Source organism: Rissa tridactyla, chromosome 2 (genome assembly GCF_028500815.1).
Source record: "Rissa tridactyla isolate bRisTri1 chromosome 2, bRisTri1.patW.cur.20221130, whole genome shotgun sequence".
NCBI lineage: Eukaryota > Metazoa > Chordata > Aves > Charadriiformes > Laridae > Rissa > Rissa tridactyla.
The window spans coordinates 2,802,220-2,825,398 of NC_071467.1; the positions used below are offsets into that span (position 1 = coordinate 2,802,220).

Genomic DNA, 23,179 nt, shown 5'->3' on the forward strand with positions numbered 1-23,179 from the left:
TCAAGTTATGGAAAAGGCTTTGTTCTTATCCAGACTCCAAATCTCACGTGATAAACTACAGTAGAATATAAATGTTAAACTGATCATAAAATGTTCAAATAAAGTGCTCCAGTCTTATCTAAGTGAAACACTGCTATAATTTTCCATCAAAAAGTTATCAGAACTGCTACACCCTTACAAAATATTTTAATTTATTAACGTCAACATTTTTCCAGGGGAAAAGCATGCTGCTGGAAAACCTGGATCTACTCCCTGTGAAAGTGAGTCCCAGTAGAGTTTTAGGAGCCTAAAATAACCCACCCTGTGTCTGCCTACTCTCCCTGAAGTGCACATACCTCCCACAGCACAGGGCAATCTTTTCAGAGCAAAGATCTTCAAGATATAGCAAGACCACACCAGACCTGCATGTTGATTCCCTTCCCACAGCCTGTTCAGCCAAGATGTACACTGCAAGTCTACTCTCCATGCTTTATTATTTCCCCAGAGTAAAAAGGATTTCTTCTCCTCTGCTCTACACACAACATCAGAATGTTTTCAGGGAAAGAAAAAGGTTGAGAGAGCAGCTCAGAAGCCGTTGTCCCTTTGGGTAGGAAGCACACCATGAAAGGTGCCTTGCATTCATGCAAACTGGAGACAACAATGAACAAAGCTTCCTGCAACACCCTGGGATTTCATAGGGTCAGGGCTGTCCACGGCGTACACTCACGTACCCTACTAGCGCCCTTCCAAGTCAGCTCTGTAGTTTGGTCTGCTACAATACACCCCACAAAAATACACAGGTGCTGGTACAACCCTTCCAGCTAATCGTTCGCCTGTCAGTAAACGCCATCATGGAGACAAGATGTTCCGAAAAATTCAGCACGGACCAAACAAACTCAGCATCCATCCAAGTTCTTTCCACCAGCACCTTTCAACCTTTGCTAACACCAGAAATACGAATGAAGCTCAGATGCCCAATTGATCAGCCTCATCTCTGCAGACGAGGTTAGAGAGAGGGCAGAAAGCCCATATTTGTACGGTCTTACTACAGTCCTAAGTGCTGTAAGAACCAAGCTTCAAAGCTTGATTGACTTTATAAAGGCCAATCATGAGCTGGATGTTGTCTCAGGAAAGACTTCACAAGCCAAACTCAAACAAGACAACCAAAGAGTGAAAGGCTCTCCTGCACATCCTCAGGCTCCCTCTCTCTTTCATTCCCATCTCCAACAAACTGCCAAGACTGCCAAGAAATAGTGAAAAAAACACCACCACAAGACTCTTAATCAGACTGGCCATGGTTTGCAAAGGTTTAGTTTGAACACTTAGCTCTGCAATTTCCTTTTGCCCTTATTCTCCATTAGCATTACTATTATGCAGGTGTAGCCTGTCAATCCCATTGCCCGACCAAGCTACGCACAGTATAAAAGCAAAATGAAAAGACAGCCTCAAAAAAGCTTGTCTGATTTCCTTAATCTAAGAGGTTTTAATCTTTCGTGACGGTCAAAGAGCAATCGTGCTGCACCAGTGCAAGAGGCTGCCTCCCTCTAGTCAAAATAGAGAAACTGGACCCAGAGAAAGAGTCAAATTTGAACTTCAGATTTTGAGATTAACAGCTCCATCATGGTTTAAGGATATCTGTCTGAAAAATTGATTCAAAACACAGCACTTTCAGCCCCTAGCTTCATTGAAATCAAGGAAAAACTGCTTCCTTTCCCCAACACATGAGCAACTCTCAGGGCCCAACCGGGGAAACTCTGTCCTTGGCAAGTCCGAATTGGCTGCCTGGGCAGCACCAGTCATCCCCCACAAGCCTTTTCTGGTCCTTTTTCACTGCAAAAAAGCCATGCCCATAGCAGGGTTACAAATATTTCAAACTGCCAGGGCCAAAGACTCCAGAAGGGAGATTTATAGCAATAAATAATATTAATGACACAGGCGGACGGAGCTTCTTGTCCTGAGAGCTCCAAAGGCACATGAAAAACTGCACTATAAATGTCACCACCACAGACACCAATGATGATGAGATGCTACCTCTGGGGAAGGGAGGCAGCGTGGGCTTGCTCGGAATGACACCAGGTCAGGAAACTGAGGGTGGTACCACGAGGATCTGGATGAACAACACTCCACAGCATCAACAAACCCTGGGCTTTGCTTAATAGGGGGACTCAGAAAGTAGCCAGGCCCCAGATTTCCTCCCAGCATGGTTAGAGGACTCATCCTGATGCTCATGAGTTGATTCCAGGCTGGGATAAAATGAGTTGTGAAAATGTAACCCAACCAGCAGCCAGTGGAGTTGGAAAGAGAATGAAAGGAAGCAATTTTAGGCCTAAACCCCCAAGGACCAGCTGAGAGGTTAGTTGCAGATATAATAAAACATGCCTGGGGGAAGGAAGCTGCATCCTCCTGCAGCCAAGTCCACTCTCAGATGCGAAAATACTTGCACTGATGATAAAGGGCTTACACCAACCCTGTGTTATCCAGATAACACTCCAAACACCGAGAGCTGAGGGAGTAGCAGTATCTGGCCATGTCAAATTAACCATTTTTTTTTCCTAGCTGCTTAGTTAAATAATACCAAGCATGGCATGAACACAAAGACTTAGCCCTCCGTTAGAGAAACTTCTGCTTTAGCCAAGCCAAAGACACTTTTCTCTCTGCTCACACTGCCTGGTTCTCTACCCACTTGCAGAAGAACAACCAGCAGAAGACCTTCACCAGCAGCTCAGCTGCACACCTGGGCTGGCTTCATTTCAGGCTTTGCCTTAAAAGTATTGCTGCAGCAGAAATAACAATTTATTTTCTCTGATCACGCAACCTCCCTAAACTTTGTCAGGACTGGGTTCCTTGCAACAACAGCATGGAGTCTTTCCTCTGCCGGACAAGGCTCACCCATCCACCATCCTGGTGGTCATCACAACGTCTGGAGCCAGGCACATAAGCTGCTGTAGCTTGGGCTGAAGGGTAAAGCCTTGCTGATGGCAGGACACAGCCCTGCAGGCTCACAGAGCAGGTACGGAGCAGCAGGATAGAGACCTACAGACGATGGCTCCCAGCTGGCTCACCTGAGCTCAGCCTGGCGACCTCGAGAAGGCTGGGTACCACTCCTGGAGAACACTAGCCCAGCAGGCTACCTCCCTAACTGCTTAGTTTCATGCAGATCCCAGCCTGCCCGGTGGGAAGACAGGGAAACAACAACTCATGGAAAAAGATGGGTACACAGACGCCAGCATCAATACAACCAGCTCCTTCCAGGCCCCTTCCAAGCAGGAACCCAGTCCCGGTCCTACTTTTGAGCATCCTTCAACCAGCATATCTCTACCAAGAGCAGAAGCTCGGTGCCTTTCTCAAGAGGACCCCGAGAGCGGCTCTACCCGATGCCCCAAAGCTCGTTTCACAATGCTGTAGTGGCTGGGCCTGCACGGGGCCCAGGCAAACACAACCAACACTGTGTCTTTAAAACCACTTCAGTGCAGATGTTGTTTCCATGGTAACTAGTGGACCAAATACATTAGTGTTTCTAATAATAAACCAAACCTTCATCTTGGAAAATGTGATCCCCCCCTCCCTTTACCACCATCACCCTTCCTTTCTTCCTTTCCCCTCCCCTTTTGCTGAATTAAGCCTGCATTTAACAAGCAAGGCATAATTAGTAAATAATTGCAAGGGCCCAGTAACTCCCAGTGCCCAGGCAGATGGAGAAGCACTAGGTGGAGGGGGGGGGAGTTTTGACTTATGAACCTGGGAACTGTCCAAAAAGGGATGAACTACTTACTTAAAAAAAAAAAAGGAAAAAAAATATTAAAAAGCATAAGGTAGAAGACAGGAGCTTGTGAAGTCCCTTGTGACCACCCTGGTGTTGCCTTTGGTGCCCCGCTTTTTGACTCAGGGTGCAGCCGCCCGGCAATAATTTCTAGGAATCTCACACTTTTTTTTTTTTTCTGGAGGCTCCGTCCGAGACTCAGCTTCGTGTCACGGATAGCGGCCAAAACTTCGCAACTCTTCCCTTCCACGGCCCTTTATTCTGGAGTGGGGACACCCCCCTCACCTCCAAAAAGCGTAGGGTGGTGAGAAGCACCCAAAGGCAGGGAGAGGGGACACGGGTGACATGCGGAGGGGAGGGAGGGAAGCGGTGGAGGACGATTCCTCCCCCCCCCCCAAAAAAAAAAAAAGACACGTGCGAAGATTTTGTGCGTGGGGAACCCACGGGAGCGAACACGCCCGCCGGGGATTAGTTTTAAACGTGCCCCCCACGTTTAACGATATTTATGTTCAAACGCACAGCGCAGGGACGAAGGGATGGGAGGAAAAGGGGGAAGGAGTGCAGCAGCAGCCCCGGGGTGTGTGTGTGTGTGTGTGTGTGGGTGTGTGTGTGTGTGTGTCCAGCAAAGCTGCGGGAAGGGGAAGAGGGGAAGGGGAGAGGAAGGGCGGCGGGGAAGGGTGATGCAAAGCCTCACGCTGTGTCGCCACGGTGCCGGGGGCTGGGGGGTCTGTCCCCACCGCCCCCTCCGCCCAGGTACGCGGTACCCTAAAGCCGCACGCCGAGGATGCTCCGCTCCATCCCGGTCGCGTCCCTTTCCCTCCCTTCTTTATTTTCCCCCTTCTATGTGTCCTCCCCCCGCTTCTCCCCTCTGCTCCTCCCTCCGCGGCGCCGCCGGCGGGACTCACCATGTCGGGACTGAGCTGGGCTAAGATGGCGAAGGCGGAGAGCCGGTCACACAGGCACTTAGTCCGGGAGGCGTCGAGCGGGACCGTTCGGCAGCCGCGCCAGGACCAGGCGCCGGGCGGGGAGGCGGAGGCGGAGGCTCTGCTGGAAGGGAGGGAGGGAGGGACGGGGCGGTGGAGCGGGGAGAGAGGGAGAGCGGCCGTCAGGGCGGGCGGGGAGAGGGCACCGCGCCCCCCGCCGCCTCCCGGCCACCCCCAGCATCACCCACCACCACCCACCGGACCCGCATCTCTTTAGTCCTGCTCTTGGTCCTCGTCCACTCCCGGGTCACCTCTCTGACCCCTCCATCGGCCCCACCCATGTAAATGTGTCACACACACCCACCCCCCCCCCCCGGGCTGCCCTGCCTCACTCTCCCCATATACAGCACCCTCACCCTATAGCCCACATATCCCATGTACGCACACATAACCATATAGCCCCCACGCACACTGTATGGATGCATAACCCTAGAGCCTTGTGACATACACCCCATGTAAGGATGCATAATCCTGTAGCCCTGTCGCACGTATCCTATATATGGATGCATAATGCTATAGCCTTGTCCCACTTCTCCCATAAACACATCCCTAACCCCATAACCCTGTCCCACTCACTCACTATGTGAATGCATAATCCTATAACCCTGTGACATACACCCCATATAGGAATGCATAATTCTAGAGCTCCGTCCCGCGTATTCTACATATGGATGCATAACCCTATAGCCTTGTCCCACATCTCCCATATACACATCCCTAACCCTATAACCCTGTCCCACACACCCGCTATATGAATGCATAACCCTGTAGCCCTATAGCATACACCCCATGAAAGGATGCATAATCCTATAGCCCCGTCCCACATATCCCATATACACATTCCTAACCCTAGAGCCCTGTCCCACTCACCCACCGTGTGGATGCATAACGCTATAGCTCTGTGGCATACAGCCCATGAAAGGATGCATAATCCTATAGCCCCATCCCACATATCCTATATATGGATGCATAACCCTATAGCCTTGTCCCACATATCCCATATACACCTCCCTAACCCTATAGCCCACATATCCCATGTATGCACACTTAGCAGTATAGCCCACACACTCACTGTGTGGATGCATAACCCTAGAGCTCTGTGACACATACCTCATGTAAGGATGCATAATCCTACAGCCCCATCCCACGTATCCCATCTACACCTCCCTAACCCTATAGCCCTCTCCCACATATCCCACATATGGGTGCATAACCCTATAGACCTGTCCCACAGACCTGATATATATCTTGCTCCCCCACCATAGCCCCATCCTTCACCCTATATACCACCCCGCACCCCTGTCCTGCATCCCATATATACACGTCCTCCCCATCTCACCGCTCCATACAGACGTCCCTGGCACCAATTACCCCAGTTTGTGACTCCAGCCCTCCCCCACACCTTCCCCACGATTCCCCTCAATTACTCCAGATGAACCAGTCCCTCCTTCTCCCCACCCCAACCCCCCAAGCTCTCCCTCCCCCCCAGCTCTCTAGAGCCAAGGTCTCCATAGGCCGTGACAGGACCCCTCTCAGACCTCTCTTGTGCCCCCAGAGTTCAGGGCATGGCAGGGATGCCCCTCAAGATCTCAAGACACTGAAGGAACATAGTCCCTTCTTTCTCATGGTATCCTTTCAGGCTGGGGAAGAGCAGCAGAATGGGGAAGGGGTCATAAGTGGGGAAGGCTCCATATGAAGTTGGCCATTGTCCCACAGATGGGATGGTTTCATCGGGAAAATTTATTGCAGCCCCCTCTCTGTGTGAGCACTAAAGGCTAAGCCAGGGAAAAAGGGAATCTCACACTCTGCCTCAAGTGCCAGGGTACAGTCATTTTACACCCATTGCTTTTTTTTACAGTAATTTTCCACCAATTGCTTCTATGTCTTGTCCAGACCACTCTCCTGAAACGTGGTCATGTACAGGGTGCAAATGTGGAGAGTAAGTGCAGAAATGCAATGGATGGGGAGAAGGTCAGGATCCATACAGCTAACCTGGGCTTCACTGGACCCTGGGACAGGATGTGGAGGCAGAGCAAAAAGGCCATATGCCTTCACTGGAGGAACATGGGTGTAAGATGTCCCCTCTCCACATCTGATCAGCCTCAGAGGAAGGGACGTAGGCAAGAATGCCAGCAGCAAGCTCAAGGCAGCTCCAGATGGAGCCAAGCTGCTCAGCAGCCTTAGGTGTATCACAGATGGCCTGGACTTCTCTGTACTGCTGACTCCAGCAGACCTGCCTTGAGTTACAGAGAAGTTTTTTTTGCAGGTCTTGACTCCATGCAGACACTGACCTGTTCCTCACGCAATGAGACAGACCCTCCCTCTGCCTCCCTCCACCGCTCTGCAAGAAAGCGGAGCGAACGGGCTAGGTACCAACAGAGCATCAGCACATGCTGTTGATTCAGTTGTGATTATCTGCTTGGACCCAGTTTAACACATGACATTGAGCCTTCACGAATTATCTCACTTTTGGATTAAAGCACTTTTCATAGTTAAAAATTAAAAAAAAAATTAAAAAAAAAGCCAAACTAATTTTACTGTAGAGTTTGTCAGCAACACACAGAACAGTTTTTTTTTTCCTGGCACCCATCCAGGGTTTTCTAAATGTCTGGATCCTCCTGCATGTCCATCCAGCTGATGGGACAGAAATCTGTCATCCCCGGGCAGTCAGCTCTTCACTGAGCTAAGTCACATCATCTCTTAGAGACTCTCAGGATGAGGCTTCCTTCTCTGGTCTCTTCCATGTACCTTCTGCAATTCACCAGCATCCTCCTTGGAAGGGACCGAGAGGTCCAAGGCCAATCTCAGTGGGAATACGAATTCCGTATTCTCCCCTATATATACCACCCATATTTCCAAGAACTTCATTAGCCAGTCGTTCTATTTATTCACTGTCACCAAGACAAATGCCTTATTTAAGATGTGTACAAATAATGAAAAATGCTCAGACTCTACCAACCAGTTATGTATTCTTACAGAAAGTATTAATTTAGCTTGACAAGACCTATTTTCCATAAGTTGATTGCTATTAATTCCTCCATTTTAAAGAGTATGCTATTATTCGATTATAATCATAATATTGCCCATAATCCCCTAATTTTTGGATCCCATATCAGATGGTGTGTTATTGTGCCTTAAACAGATGTGAGGCGGATGGCTCTGGAGTGAAACTGTTGTGATTACAGACACTCTCTAGATTTTGGGAGCACTTCCACCCTTTTTTTGACTAAAAGAGAAATGATCCCCAATTTGCCTTACCCTGCTCTTTTAAAACTCTTGCATGTAAAATCACTCTGTCTTGTTTCTCTTAAAAACATCTTACTTTATTAGATGACGTATAGCATGTTTTCTAGCTGCTAGTGTAATGAAAAGTATTTCATTAGCCTGGGATGTGGATTAAGTAACCAGGCGCTCTTCCAATTACAGAATACAGGTGTTTATTGAAATTTCTGCATTATTATAAATAAATCTGTCACTTCTAGCTAGTTACAAAACAATACCATTAGGATTTATTTTGGTTTTAGTATACTCCAAATCTTCCTTTTTATTCAGTTTAACCACCCTGAACAATAAAATTCTTACATCTTTTTTTTTTCTCTTATCTTTTTCAAGCTTTTAATTTGAAATGCTTGCTATCAATTTATCCTTTGTCCGTATCTCTACAACAGCTTTTACTTTCCCTCTAAAACAGGCTGTTGCTGGGTTTTGTAGATATTGGTTTATTTGTCTTTGCTTGGTAGTTGTTGTTTTTGTTTAGTTGTGCTTTTTCTTTTTAGTGCTCTGGTTATCATTTTCATTTATTGGTTTGCAGATATCTAGAAAAGTGCTCTTAAAAGGGCTCTTGATTATCCTTAACTTTTTTTTTGTTTAAGCAGGTTTTCACAACAAATAGACATGCTTAAAGCTGATGTTCTTAAAGCATCAAATATGTGTACATTGACACACACGTACATCCCCTGCCCCCAAGCAATTTGAACTCTCCTGAAATGTGTGAATACAATTGCCTTAACATCACTTTCAATCCCGAAGCCCAGCTTTACTCATTTACCAGTTTTCAGAGCAGGCTAGGACAGATCTGGGCCATGCATCAACAGAAGTAACCTCAGCCCAAAGGAAAAAAAAAAGAAAAAAAGAAGAAAAAAAAAAAAAGGCAAAAAGTAATCAGAAAGCCTATCAAACCAGGAAAACCCAGGGAAGGTATCAGAAAACAAATAACACTCCATAGATGTTGTGCCTGGCCTCCCATTCTCACAGCAGAAAAGCTGACAGTACAGCAGTGAATGCAATATCAGAATAAAGTCTATCCAGGGCCAACGCCACATTTGGCACGGTCTGATATCCATTTCTAGACACACATACAGAAAGAGCACATTGTGATATCGAGGCAAAAAAAAAAAAGTTGTAATAACTGCCCTTTGTTCTTATAAACCTGATCTGCTGCCTGCTTATTTATCCCGTTGGATTCAAAGAAATCAATTGGATCAAAGCCATCCAGTTTTTACTTTAAAAGCTGCTATAAATCAGGAGGGGTGCTTGCGGGATGTGCTGAGTCAGAAACTTGGTGTAAATCACCTCAGAATAAGTCCAACTATGCCATTTAACAGAAAATTAGAATCTAACCCTCATTATTACCAGTGATTATTAATTGATTATTACCAGTTATTAAACTATTCAGAATATTCAAATGCTGGGTGCTCCAAAGAGCATGTCCATTCCTCTTGTTTTAAGATCCTTAGAAGAATAACTTTTTTCTCATCCTTTCCTTCCTCTTTGCAAATCTTTTTAATTACCTGTTCTCTTTGCCCTGCAATCCTTTTGTTACAAACACCTCTGTACCCCTTTGGGATGTGGCTTGGAGCTGGGTTGGGGGAACGTATCTGCAGGTAGGAGGACGTGATAGAAGAGTCACCAGCCTCTTTTCACTGTCCACGTGCTACCATGTGGCAAGAGGCAGGCTAAATTCAGTCTTCAGAAAGCTGAGCAAAGGTTTTCTTGGGCATTACAGCATCACAAGAGCTAACTGATACATCATCCAAAGGTTTGCTCATAGCTTGAATCATGGTACCTAGGTGAGGTGCCACCATTGCGTTATTCCCAGTGTGGACATGATATAAGGAACCTTCATTCAAGCCTAGCTTCTGGATTCAGCTTGTGTTTCTTTGTTTTAAAATTAATTTCTAATTCATGTGATTGCTGAGAAACTCCAAAAAACGCAGGATTCAGTTGCAACTGGAGGGGTTCAAAATCACAGCTGTATTGATATGAAGTCTTGTGATTTTGGGTGGTCCCATTCATGTTTGAGTGGGGATGTTTGAGCCTATCCAGCAACATCTCTGCAGATGACATATTCAATTCCACCGAGAGAGATGTAATGGAATCTCTCTGTGGTCCAGGGAATCACACCTGAGGCAGTTTCGATCCTGTTGGATGCAGAGAGTGTTCTGCCCAGACAAACTTTCAAGTGGCAAGTATGACCAAAAGCCTCATAAATCAGGGCAATCTTCAAATCCTAAATGATTCAATCACTGAATTTTGCGATGCAAAGGTGGTCTCACTGTGATCCGTTCAACTTACAAACCAGGGATACTAAAAAAAAGGGAATATCGCATATTTGTATGCACACTATTTCCATCAAGAACCTGATTAAAAGCTGCAGAAGCAAATGGGATTTTAATGTACAGGTCCTTAAGGGGAGGTAGGCGTGTGTTTGTGTGTTTGTGCCTGTGTATACAACATCTGTACATCAGTGCTGAGCCTTTATCTTCTCAGCAAACCCTTTGATTGTGCAGAAAAGTACATTGGGTTTGTAATGGAAAACCCATGCTCACAGCTCGGTGGCAAAGAAAAAGAGCAGAATTTGAATTATGCACAAATATCGAATCCAGGTACACTAATAAGGAAGCAGAATTATTTCCAGGTGGTCTCAAGAGGGGAGGGAAGAAAGAGGAACTGCACTAAAGGGAAAACGTGGGCAGAATATTACAGAAGAGTGTAGTCAGACTGATTACAAGCCAGTCAAAGAGGAATTGTAGAAATCCCCAAACCAGAATGGCGTAAAAAACATTGTACTTGAAGGGTTAGCAGGAAACCTGACAAGTTGGTTCTGTCTCTAATGTCTGTGGTCAGATTTATCTCCAGTGTAATTCCAATGATGTTCCACAAGAAAATGTTCCACCATATGTTACAACACGGCTATGAACATTATTTGAGCACTTGATGGGAAAAAGCAATTAAGCACTGTCTTGTAGATTTAAATAGAAGCTAAGCACATGCTTAAGGACTTTCTTAAATAGAAATGCTGTTCTGAATAGGAATTTGCACAAAAGGAGAGCCTTCGTTGTGGGAAGAAGCATGGATCAGAAAAAGGTTTTAAAAATGAGGTTTATATTTGAGACATAAATAATATAAATGATCTCCGGAGGTTTATTCCAACCTCCATGTTTCTGTAGTTCTCTGATTCTTCTTGCTTCACATGGGCCATTCCCCCCCTCGCTAACCAAGCAGGTCATGCAAGCGCTTGGCCCAGGTCCAGCTGGCAGATTGATTATTAATTTGGAGAACGAACCAGAGATGAAGTCAAAGTTAATCCTTTTTGTGGAATTCCCAAAAGCAATTTTCATTTCCAGCCAAAGGCTGCCCCAGAGCGCCTTTCAAACACACTTTGGCTCTGCACAATAGCTCGGGACCAAAAAATGTACAATCACTTTGCTACAGCAAAGTGTGTCAAAATCACCATTTCTGCAGGACCTCAGGGTCTGATTAAAAAGCAGATGGTTCCCAGGGAAAGGGACAGGAAAATGTTTGCACCTTTTGAAAAAAAAGGCTGATTAAAAATAAATAAATAAATAAGTCTTTGATTAGCTGCTAAAACAGTCACAAAAGATTTTGTACCAGATAGGTAAACACTGAAATAAGTTAAACACTAAGTTAAATATGGGCTAAAATCAATCTTTAACACTCTAGCTGCTTGGGAAATTTTGGATGCTGTCAGCACCAAAGCAATAATCATGCTTTTGTTAGCCTAAACTGGATAAAAGAACTGGATAAAAACCGCAAAACTGTTTCACAAGGGTCATCCTATTATCCAAGAGATAATTTTGCCTTTCTGTGATCAATCCACTGATTCAAAGCCAGGCTGAGCTCTCAGTTATGCTGCTGAAAATCCTGAGAGACAACTCACACATCCAGCAAGTCAGTCTAGGTTTATTGGAGCGTAACCTATCGTCCTAGAAAAATCATGCACTTCTGTGTCTCCGAATTCAAAGTGTTGCACCAGTTTGGTGAGAACCTGTATAACCCAATCTGAATGAAAACTGGAGCTCCAATGCAGTCACTGATTGTCCAGCAGTTTTCCTACGCTCATTTTATGCTCATTTCAAAGAACTCAAGTGCCACCAATCTAATTTAGCTCACAGTCCGGAAAGCCGCATCCTGGGCTGCATCAAAAAAAGTGTGGCCAGCAGGGTGAGGGAGGTGATTCTGCTCCTCTATTCCACTCTGGTGAGACCCCATCTGGTGTACTGTGTCCAGCTTTGGAGCCCTCAGCACAGGAAAGACATGGACTTGTTGGAGTGGGTCCAGAGGAGACCACGAAGATGATCAGAGGGTTGGAGCACCTCTTCTGTGAGGACAGGCTGAGGGAATTGTGATTGTTCAGCCTGGAGAAGAGAAAGCTCTGGGGAGACCTTATTGCAGCCTTTCAGTACTTAAAGAGGCCTTATAAGAAAGATGGGGACAAACTTTTTATCGGGACCTGTTGCAATAGGACAAGGGGTTTTATACTAAGAGAGGGAAGATTTGGACTAGATATGAGAAATTTTTTACACTAAGGGTAGTGAGACACTGGCCCAGGTTGCCCAGAGAGGTGGTAGATGTCCCATGCCTGGAAACATTCAAGGTCAGCTTGGACAGGACTTTGAGAAACCTGATCTAGTGGAAGATCTACCTGTACATTGCAGGAGGGTTGGACTAGATGATCTTTAAAAGTCCCCTCCAGCCCAAACCATTCTATGATTCTATGATAAAGAAACTGAGGCACACAGTTTTACACAGTCCTGTAAGAGGGCACTAACAGAGCTCCAGACATTTGGACTAAGCAAGTCACTACTGAAGCTACTGAGCAACATTGCCTCCCAGTCAACAAATGCATCCAGACATCCTTTGGCTGGGTTTCCTGGTTTCTTCACAGAAAGGAAAAAAAAAAAAAAAAACAAACAGGTCTCTGAAGCCACTCTGAAACTTCATGCTCAACTGCTGAGATCGCTCTGTCTCCTTATGCATTTTGTTAGGCGCTGATGCCCTTTTTCTCACCTCTACCCTGACAGCACAGACCTGGCACCGAACAAAACAATTTTCTGCTGGTAGGAAAGAATCAATAATCAGATTAGCAACTATTATTAAATTAGCTCTTTAGAAAAAACAATGAAAATGGAAAAAAGGGGGGAAAAAAGCCTAGTATTGATCCAGTTGCTTGGTGCAAGGAAAATGAAACCAGAGCAGGAATACTAATTTTTTTTATTCTTTTTTTAGAGGCCCCTAATTACAGGTGTTTTCAGCTGATTTACTTCAGAACTGACACAAGCAAAATTAAGACAGTGGTGATTTAAGAAAAGATTCGTGACCTATGGGAAATGAGGGATATTTGGAATTCTTTCCAGGACCTTTTCTTTTTTGAGGGGGGGAGGGAGGGACAGGAAGACAAAGTTATAAGGAGGTTAAAAGCAAGGCCTTTTCCCAGCTGTGAATTCATAATCATGGCTAACTGAATTGGAGCATTTTGCAGGGGACAAGGTTACTTACTATCTGCAAATTAGCCCCAGAAAAAAAATGAAACAGCGCATATGCAGCATCCAGTCTGAAGCCTTAATTAACATAAACAATGTTAAAACGCACAAAGAAATACATATTACCATTGAAACAAAGCATATGGCTGGCTAAATATCCGTAAGATTATCTGGAGATAATCTTTTCAGACACCATAAATACAGCTGACGCTGAGCTGTAATGAGTCTCATCAGAAGGCCATGCTGTCCCGCTGGAGAGGAAGCTCAGCACTTCCCAACATTGTCAGCCTCCTGGGTTTTGGACCATCATTTAAAATCCAGAGCATGTAGTTGATAATTAATGAGCACTCTCTCCCTTCACATCCCTGCTCCACAACTCCAGAAGAAGGCTTGAAATGCAGATATCATCTCTTGCAGATGAAGTTTGCCTTGGTCTCCAAAGACCTGACTCAGTGCACAGGGGTGGTATGGGACAGAAGAACTGGGCCACTGGGTCCATACCCTATGACAGCAATTTTCTTGCACTTCCCTGCCAAACGTCCTTTCCACAGGACAGATGTTTCATCAGGATGGACCCCTAGAAAGACCCCTCTGCCCCGTGTGTCCTACCCAGTAAGCCACTGTACAATCCTCAACACGTACCCTTAATGTCAAACTTTAATCCTGAAGACCTGACACCATGGACTATAATGGACCGTAGAGAAGAAATGGAGAAACCAAGGACACTGTTAGTGTTCTTGGCCTTTAAAACTGAAAGAAGTGTAAAAATCCCTATGAGATTTCATAATATTCCTGTTGTAGAGGAAACCAGTTCAATAGCTCTTGCTCATCAAACCTGGGGAAATATTCTTTCCTTATGCCAATTCTAGTGGTTGCTTAATAAATGACAGATTTGATCGTCTCCACAGTATCACAACTGAACTTACACACAACATCAGGAATTTTGCTTGAAGTATTGTGAGGGTTTGGGGTTTTGTATAGCGTATTTGAAGTCTCTTTGTCTTATGGATTTTCTCCTTTAAAAGGGTGACATTTTCAAGATCCTCTACAGAACCCTGTGAAAAAGAAACAGAAACAGAAAAGCCTACAGCTCCCTATAATCCCACGACTTCATGGTGTTAAGAAAAAAGAAAAATCATTCTCAGATTTACCTACACTGCAAGCACTGGTGTTATCAGGTCAGCTCAACTGTCAGGGGCTGAAGGAGATAGCCTTGGACTACTTTCCACAATAGACTAATGTTTTATCCCTCCAAGACTTTAGCCTCTGCTCTTAAACTCGCTATTGCTATGCAGAGCTAAAAGCATCACTACAGCATTTCTAGAATCCCTCCAATGCAAGAAGCCCAGGCCATACCTCCTGACCTTATTTTTGGGCAAAGTTGCCCATTGGAGCTTTCCTGCTACACCAGAAAATTGGAGCAATAAATAGTTCATTAAATATCAGGGTCATCTTGGGAAAAAGGTGAAAAGAGGAGCTACTGTGAAAGTAACGTCATCAGAGGTTGGGGCTTTCTGAAGTTGACTTTCCTGAGTGGAAGAAAGTGTATTACTGGGACAACAGGGGAATGGAAAGATGGACACTAAGATGCCTGGTCTCATTATCATATAGGGCTCCTTTCCAACAGAGGACAAGGTGAAATGAGTGAGTGATATATCTGTCTCCTTCCCACCCCTATGTGACTTTCACAGCTGCTTATCCAGGCTTCACAGGACCATTCTCTCCAGGGGCAGCTCCTTGGGTGTCCTTGACTGGAACACTTGCATGGAAATATTTTGGCACGTCTTGCAAATGAAGAACGTGAGTCAGGACTGTGTTGGATGGGCTGTCACCTACTTGTTGTGTCACACTGCATGACCCTTCTGAAATTGCCTGCTTTAGCAAACATGTAGAAAGAGTGTATGTTCCAGCTGGACAGGAAAATGTTCAGTTTACCCTCTCAGCTTTCCTATCAGCTTTCCAGCTGTAATTTCTCAATTACCATGAGATGCCTGATATATTAAAGACCCGTGGCCGGTTATGCTGTCAGTCCTTCTCATGCTAGGAAGACTCAAATTGGATCATGGTCCAAAAGATGAGTACTCCACTTGTCCATTTATAAAATGATATGGCTCCATGGCAGGCATTAACCCATATGTGGTCCAGGCAACCCTCTTTCTCTGCCTTGTACAACAGACAGTCACCATATGATCATTTCTGAGAAACCGGGGAAGTTTCCTGGTTACCCAGAAAACGATACTCAGCGCACTAACGTGATAAGCAGCAGCCATGTCATATGTACTGAAAACATTTCAGGGAAAATCCTCAGAGGAACCGAGTGCATTAGCAGAGCACACCGTTTTCTATGCCCGGACGTCATGGTCCCATGCTCAAGTCTCATGGGAAAGGAGGCTTGGGAAGAATGGGGAAACAAGGTAGTAAATGCTTTTGCTCAGTGTACCAGATGCCAGAATACATGTAAGACATTGCAGCCAGCAGTTAACAAGCTGGAAATGCTCCCTTTGGCTAGTCAAGGATGTATAAATGGACTTGGTTTAAAGGCAGGGATAGCAATACATACACCTCGTAAGAGGTATCTCACATCCTCTTCAGGGTATGTTCAGGCTACCTCAGACATAGAATCATAGAATCATAGAATTCTCTAAGTTGGAAGGGTCCTTTCAGATCATCAAGTCCAGCCATCAACCTAACACTGCCAAAACAACATCACAAAACCATGTCCCTCAGCACCTTGTCTACCCATCTTTTAAATACATCCAGGGATGATGATTGCACCACTTCCCTGAGCAGCCTGTTCCAATGTTTGAACAGCTATGACCTGTTTGCAGTTCAGCACTTCCATCTTCCTAGATGACCCCAACGGAGCCTAAAAGGACTCACAGCTCCACCCAGGCCCTTGGCCAGAGCTTAGGGGAGCAGAAGGATGGTTAGCTGGCATGAGGAGATGCCCATAATTCCCATCCCATGGCTGTTCACACCAAACCCTGGCAACGACAGAGCAGCAGGTTGCCTCTGCATGTCCAGCTGGAGATTTTGAACATTGCTTTGGTGCGTGCAACTGACAAGGCAGAGGCAGATGAAAGTGTGTTATTGCTCTGAACATCAGCTTTGGTCCAGATCCCCTGTCACTTGTGCTCTCTTTTTTTTGGTGTCCCCCTCTCTGAAGCGGCCCTGGCAATCTTGATGCTTTTCACAACTTTTTGCGGCAAAGTCAGGGATGGAAACACAGGCTGCCTCTTGTCTACCTACAAGCAGCACTTCACAAAACAGCAAACAAACACTGCTGTTGATATCCCAACCCTGTCTCAAAGAGTACAGGAAGCCCCAGGGCCAGGTTGGGAAGAAGGATGGCTCTCTCACCACCAAAACACTAGCTCCAGGGTACGCTGCTTCTCAGAAACCTAAATCAGAAAATTTTAATGGCTGAGTGCAGAGCTAGCGGATAAAGAGACAAAGAAAAATAAATCAGGCAGATGACAGAGGGGCTGGGAATAGGAGGAGGTAGCAGACGGTAAAAGAAATTAAATCAAGAAGCCAAATTAAGGTGCTGCAGGCAAAGATGAAGATGCTGGATTAAAGATTAACCGTAACCAAGAGGGAGATGCAGTCCTTTAAAGGTACAAATTACTTCAATGCACTTAGCAAAACCCACACAAATCTCCTAAGAATAAAGTCCTCACAGATGCAACGGGATCACAGTAACAGATATATCTGGACCTGGGAACTCTGGATAGCTTCACACTCCAGTGTTTTCAGCTGAGAAGGGGAATTAAAAGCAGAACAAAGGCAAATACCCTAAAAAAAAGAAAGTCCTGTGTTGTCCGAGGCAAAGAGAAGGATGTGCAAGAAAAGCTCTGAGAAGGGCTTGGCCCTGTACAAACAAATTCTGTGGATGTTTTGAAATTTTTCTGAATCCAGGGGAGCTGCTGAACCCTTTGGGGCTGTCTCTTCACTGAGCATTTCCTAATCTCTTGCCAAATAACTCCAAAGGAATGGTGGGTGAGCTTGAAGTGGAAGCGCACCTTTCACCCCTGCTTCTTTGCAGCTGAAAGCAAACGAGAGCTCAGCAAATGTCCCTGTCAAAGTGCAAGCAGGTGAAGCTGGTCACCCTTTGGCTCCGCCGCTGGGCACAGAAGACACTTGTTCCATCACAGCATATTAGGCGTTTTCACCATTTCACATCACCGCGTTGGGATCGCTGGGATCGCTTTGCCACCTCCTTTTAGCACAAGCAACTCACATTTTGCAGTGGAGCATCTACGAACCCGTTTCTGTAAGAGTAAGGAGGAGGTGGAGGAACTGGAGGGGAGTTGTGGGATTAACAGTTTTAAAACCCTGAAGGGGTTTTATCATGCTTTTCAAACATACTAATAAGGTTCTCCTGTACAATACAGAGTTGTTAGTGGCTGTACAGACCACAAAAACAGCAGGTTATTTCTGTCTGTGTTAGCCTGCTATGGTCCAACCCTGCTCTTTGGAAAGAAAGACAGAGCTTTGAGCCTTGCTGATCTTGGCACAATGATCCCATGATTAGAACTTCAGAGAAACACCAAAATCAAAATCAAGACCCACTTCAAGCCTACAGTTGGATACCAGTGAGCTCTGAATAAGGCCTGAGAAGCAATGAGGTGTTCAGAGAGCCAGGGGATAGTAGCAAAAGGCAGACGCACACACACATACACACAGGGTTGCTGCTCTATTTCGTTGGTGTGAGTTCAGCTAGCTGCACTTTTTTCTGTGCCAGTGAATTCCTTTGCTCCTTCCCTTTGGCCTCCTTTTCCTCTGCACTCCACAAAAATGAGCATTTATGGCAGCAGAGCAGCCAAGAGAAGCAAAGCTGACAGCCCCTTGGATGCATGGAGTGCCTCCCTTCTTCCCAGTTCAAATGTTGGAAAGCAGCATCTGCCCGTTCCTGAAGGACATTTGGATCCTGGTTTGGGGATGCTGCAGTGCTGCTCACCGCCTTCGCATCGTTATTCTGTGCCCATAGCTGCTATAGATGTCCTGTCACATTCCGTGCTAATTTGTTACAGGTTTGGGGAGGGAGGGGGTAAATAAAATATAAAGCAAACCAGAAAAGCCCACCGTGGTGGGACCACTGTGATTTCTGTCTTGACTTACGTGGGTATATAAATGAAGCTACTAGAGGGTTTGCTTTGGATTTACATTAGCAGGAGAGGAGGAAACCTCTGGGAAATAAAGATGATGCTAATGCAGTGAGGGGGCTGGTGCACTAGTGGCTAAATAAATGCTAATAAATGCTGATGTTTAAGATTGCGCTGCCCCCCTCTCCTTGAACAACCTGTTCCCAGTCCTCCTGGGTGCTGATCAGATGGTTTCTCAGCGGGGGTCGTTGTAAACACCTCCCTGGTGGGCAGGACCTAGATCAATCAGAGGGAGAGAGGCGAGATCCCGCAACGGGGCTGTGCTGCTCAGCTGGGAAGGGAACAGCAAGTGGAGAGGTGGCTGGATTCATCGATTGCCTTTCAGCCCTGAGCCACTCTGCTGGGAACAGTACCTTGCCACAATTTGACATGCATGACAGCAGCGAGGGGTGCAGGGATGCAGAAAGCCACTGACAGCACTCAGGATCGATGCGAAACTAGATAGCAGCAAAGCAAACTTCTGTTCTCCAGCCTGCTAACAGCCTGGCTGGACTGGCAAAGGGTTGAAACACAAATCAAGCTCCAGACCTGCGAAGCTGGCAGAGGTTTTCCTGCTTGGAAGATTTCCCTGCCAGGTTTTTACATGGGCAGCGTCACTGTTGGTGGGTCTGCTCTAATTCTTGCTTTCCCCTGCCAATGGATCTGGCTGGGAGAAAAAGATGTGCCTGGCCCACAGACGTAGCACCCCAGCATTTCGCAAAGAGGAGGAATAAGGAGCAGGATCCGCTTGAGCTTTTCTCAGGAAAGCAGGTCACGGGGGAGGAGGGGGAGTCATTTCCCAGCTTTGCTGCTGAAAATGTGTTTAACCAAAGCAACGCTGGCAACCAAACACTCTGCCAGCCCCTGGAACTCACGCAAAGAGGGATTGCTATCAAAACGTTTTAAACCCACTTTCTGCTAATGAAAATGGCTTTAAGAGCTGCAGGCTGATGGAAACCTCTCTCTTCCCAGCAACATTTCTTCATTAAGCTCTCTTCTCCCTCCTCCCCACCTTGTCTTCTCTCTGTCCACCTAGGCAACAGAGTGCTCCCCAGGAAACTCAGGTTTACCTCACACCTCCAGCAACACCCCTACCCTCAGCCAACCAACTTCTCCAGATGGGACAGGTGTTGCAGCATCTGGGCAAACTTGCACTGAACCTGCTAATGTATTCTGTGCCCTGATGTTAAGCTCAGTTGCAACGACAGACTTTGGAGGGACTCAAACCTGACAGGGAGTTTCTGACTTCCCACTTAATAGGAAGACATGGAAACACTCCTCAACTAATTAAATACCTGCCAATTACAAGGCAGCACAAATGATGACTCTGCTGGCTAAAGCAATTTATACTGAAAAATGTCTGTGTTGTGCTGTCTGTGGTTTGCAGCATCAGGAACGGCCTTTATTGCAGAAATTGCACAGCAGAAGGCACAGTCCTAGGTGTGAAGTGTCCTTTTTTTCCTGTCCATCCATCCACCCCAGTCTGCCCAACCATAATAGGTGCACATGCCAGTACCAAGCACATCCATCATCGCCTTCTCCCTTGGCAGACTCATCATTAAAGCCCTGCTTCTGCACCTCTTGCAGACCTGTGTGGATACCTTGGGCTCCAGTTCCAGGCTGTAACGTCCTTGCAGAGTACGAACCAGCTGCTGCTAGTCAAAGGCACTGATTTCTGATACATCCTTCCACAGAGCCTGGAGGGAGCAGGATTGAATCTATAGCTCCCAGGCTGGGAAACTCAGAATTCCCACTGAGAACCACTGAAATCTCAGGTTTTAAGCCAATAACAACAAAATGCACTCAACCCCCCGGTATTCTCTTTCCCAAGGCCCAAGGGAGGGAAGGAACATGGGGATAAGCCAGCTAGTATCACCACCACAGACAAAATGCAGAATTCCAGCAGGAAGCTTTTACTCTCTGGCTCAGCAGAGCTGCACATTGCCAGTGTGTTGTCTCCAAAAGCCAAGTTAGGCACCTGAAGCTAGGAATCTCAAAAGGAGGAGATCAGCCAGGGCTTGCAGGGGGTGAATAAGGAGGATTCCCACTGCTGCAGCTCTCTCCATCCCAGCTGTGAAGGTGGGGAAAGGGAGAACATCCAGAGGAGAGAAGCAAACAAGCATCGGCAATAGCAATAGGAGTTGTTTGGCTTTACTTTAAGGAATAAAGAGCAGAGATTTTGCAGAGAAGGAAGTTTCTGGAGCCATTGGAGAAAGAGAACCAGTTGGGGAGAGAGGGTCTGGAGATCAAAGGGAGTCCAATGCGCGGGTGTAGAGGGGATGAAGTTGATCAGGACATTTAACTTGACACTTGGGAGACCTGAAGGAAATAAAGGTTGGAAACCACAGTGCTAAGGTGTGTGCTGGTACAGATTTGATGTATTCTCCCCAACCCATTCAAATGCCCCTGCCAGCATTGCTGGCTTGTGAATCAAGGTCTTCCACATGCACTGAACAGGGAATAGACAGGCAGGTTAGGACCAAAGTGATGAAGTTGCTGGTCCCAGCCTTCACCTGCCCAAGGCTAACAACAGAATTGAGCAGGAAACATACAGTGGATGTGACAGCTCCCACTCCACCCTCCCGTGTGATCTTTCTTTCCTGAGATGACAAGTGATGTCAGAGGGAAGAGGTACTTCTCCCAAGCTCGGTGCTCCCTGGCCACCTCTTCTGATAGCTTTCCTGGGAGGGAGGCCAGGAGAACAAAAGTGCTCCTTGCAAGTCCCGTGTTCAGGGGACCTGAGAGCGGATCCCCACGTGGCTCCAGATTCAGAACAGCAGAAATGTTCTGAGAATTACTGTCAGTTTTGCTGCATTTTGAAACCATCTTAACCACGAAAGCCTCAAAAGCAAAGTGACAGTTGTCATTTGACCAACAGTGCTTTCTCCTGCCTTTTCCCTTCACCAAAACTCTCCTAAAACATTAATCTGGGTAAAGGCAAATGTTAGAGAAACTTCAGAACTGCAAGTGACCTAGAAAAGGAGTTTTTTTGTTCAGCTCTAGTTGCAATAACAGCACATTGAAGGCTGTGAAATACTCAGGCACGACAGTAATAGGAGTCATGTAAGTCCTGTTTCACAGACTGCGGCAACAGCTCTTTACTGCTGCTGAAGATGTAACAGGCAGGACAATCTCAGCTGCTTTCCAGATCCCAAGAGGAGCCAGTGGAGCCGGCAATTAGCAAAAGCATCTTTTGCACTTGTAAACTGAATGAATCGGGTGGAAATGAACTGGGAAGCGGGGAAATACCCAGCACGGTGTTGCCTATTTCTAACAATACTTCTAAGATGCTGATGCCTGAATGGAGACAAATGCAGCAGCCTCCAAGAAACAGGGGGGTGGAGGTGGGGATTTCTTTCTATAGCTACACAGAAAAAAACAACAAACAACAACAACAAAACAAAACCATTTTTGTCCCACAAACATAATACCCCTGAGAACACTCTGGTGGAATGCACCTCCCCATCATTTCAGACTTGACATTAGGAAGCATTTCTTTACAGACAAGGTGGTCAAACCCTGGAACAGGCTTCCTAGAGAGGTGATCAATGACCCAAGCCTGTCAGTGTTTAAGAGGCATTTGGACAATGTCTTTAACAATATTTGGACAGCTCTGAAGTGGTCAGGAAGTTGGAATAAATGGTCATCGGAGGTCCCTTCCAACTGAAAATATTCTACTCTTCTGTTTCAAGGCCAGGCTGGATGGGGATTTGAGCAACCTGGTCTAGTGGGAGGTGTCCCTGCCCATGGCAGGGGGGTTGGAACCAGATGATCTTTAAGGTGCCTTCCAAACAAAATCATTCCATGATTCTATTCTGTTCGTCATCTCCGTATCATTCCTTGTGTGGGCACAGAGGGCTCCTGTGTGTCTGCTCCATCATGCTGAGCCCATGCTAGTTCTGAGCTGCAGGTCGTTTCCTCCCCTGCCCTGTTACAAGAGTTTCAGTCAAAGCACATTCAATTTACCCCCTCACCCTTAAGTTTTTTCTCTTGGAGATGGACAATAGATTCTCTGCTGGGACTAATCAGTGCAACTTGAATGACTGTAAAGATTCTAGGGCTGCAATACAGCTACAGATATGTGTGTGCTACAACCTTTCCTACCACCCCACTCACGCTGGCTCCCCATGTGCTGGCATGTGCAAATTACACCATAGGCATCAAAAATCCCTTCCCTCCAGGTAACTTTGCAGCTGAAGGATGATTTTCCCAGCCAGGATGTGGATCCTGCAGTAATATTAGGCACAGGGAGCTCCCTCCTCTCTCCTTGTGTGTGCAGCAACTAGAGAGACACTTTTTGCTGAAAGCTGCCTGGGTTTTAGATATTTGCATTGCAGTTCTCTGCCTTGCTTGTCACTACCAGTAACTAAACATGCCCTTGGCACATGGTGTTAATTGTTGGTAAACTCTGCAGCACAGTTTTGATCAAGGACACACAGACTGCAAAGTGTCTGCCTGAACACAACAAACTTCCTAATAACAGTGATACATTATTGCAGCTTTCATTTTGTCCCTCATGGAAGATCAAAG

The 23,179-nt window shown here is 46.1% G+C and overlaps 1 protein-coding gene across 1 annotated transcript in view; it reads right to left on the reverse strand.

Moving 5' to 3' along the window:
* Nucleotides 1–23,179, reverse strand: part of ADGRB1 (adhesion G protein-coupled receptor B1) — a 211,657-nt gene that overhangs the window by 85,474 nt on the left and 103,004 nt on the right. The window contains exon 17 of the mRNA XM_054191453.1: nucleotides 4,645–4,786. Coding sequence (XP_054047428.1) covers nucleotides 4,645–4,786 — 142 coding nt within the window. The remainder of the gene's footprint in view (nucleotides 1–4,644; nucleotides 4,787–23,179) is intronic.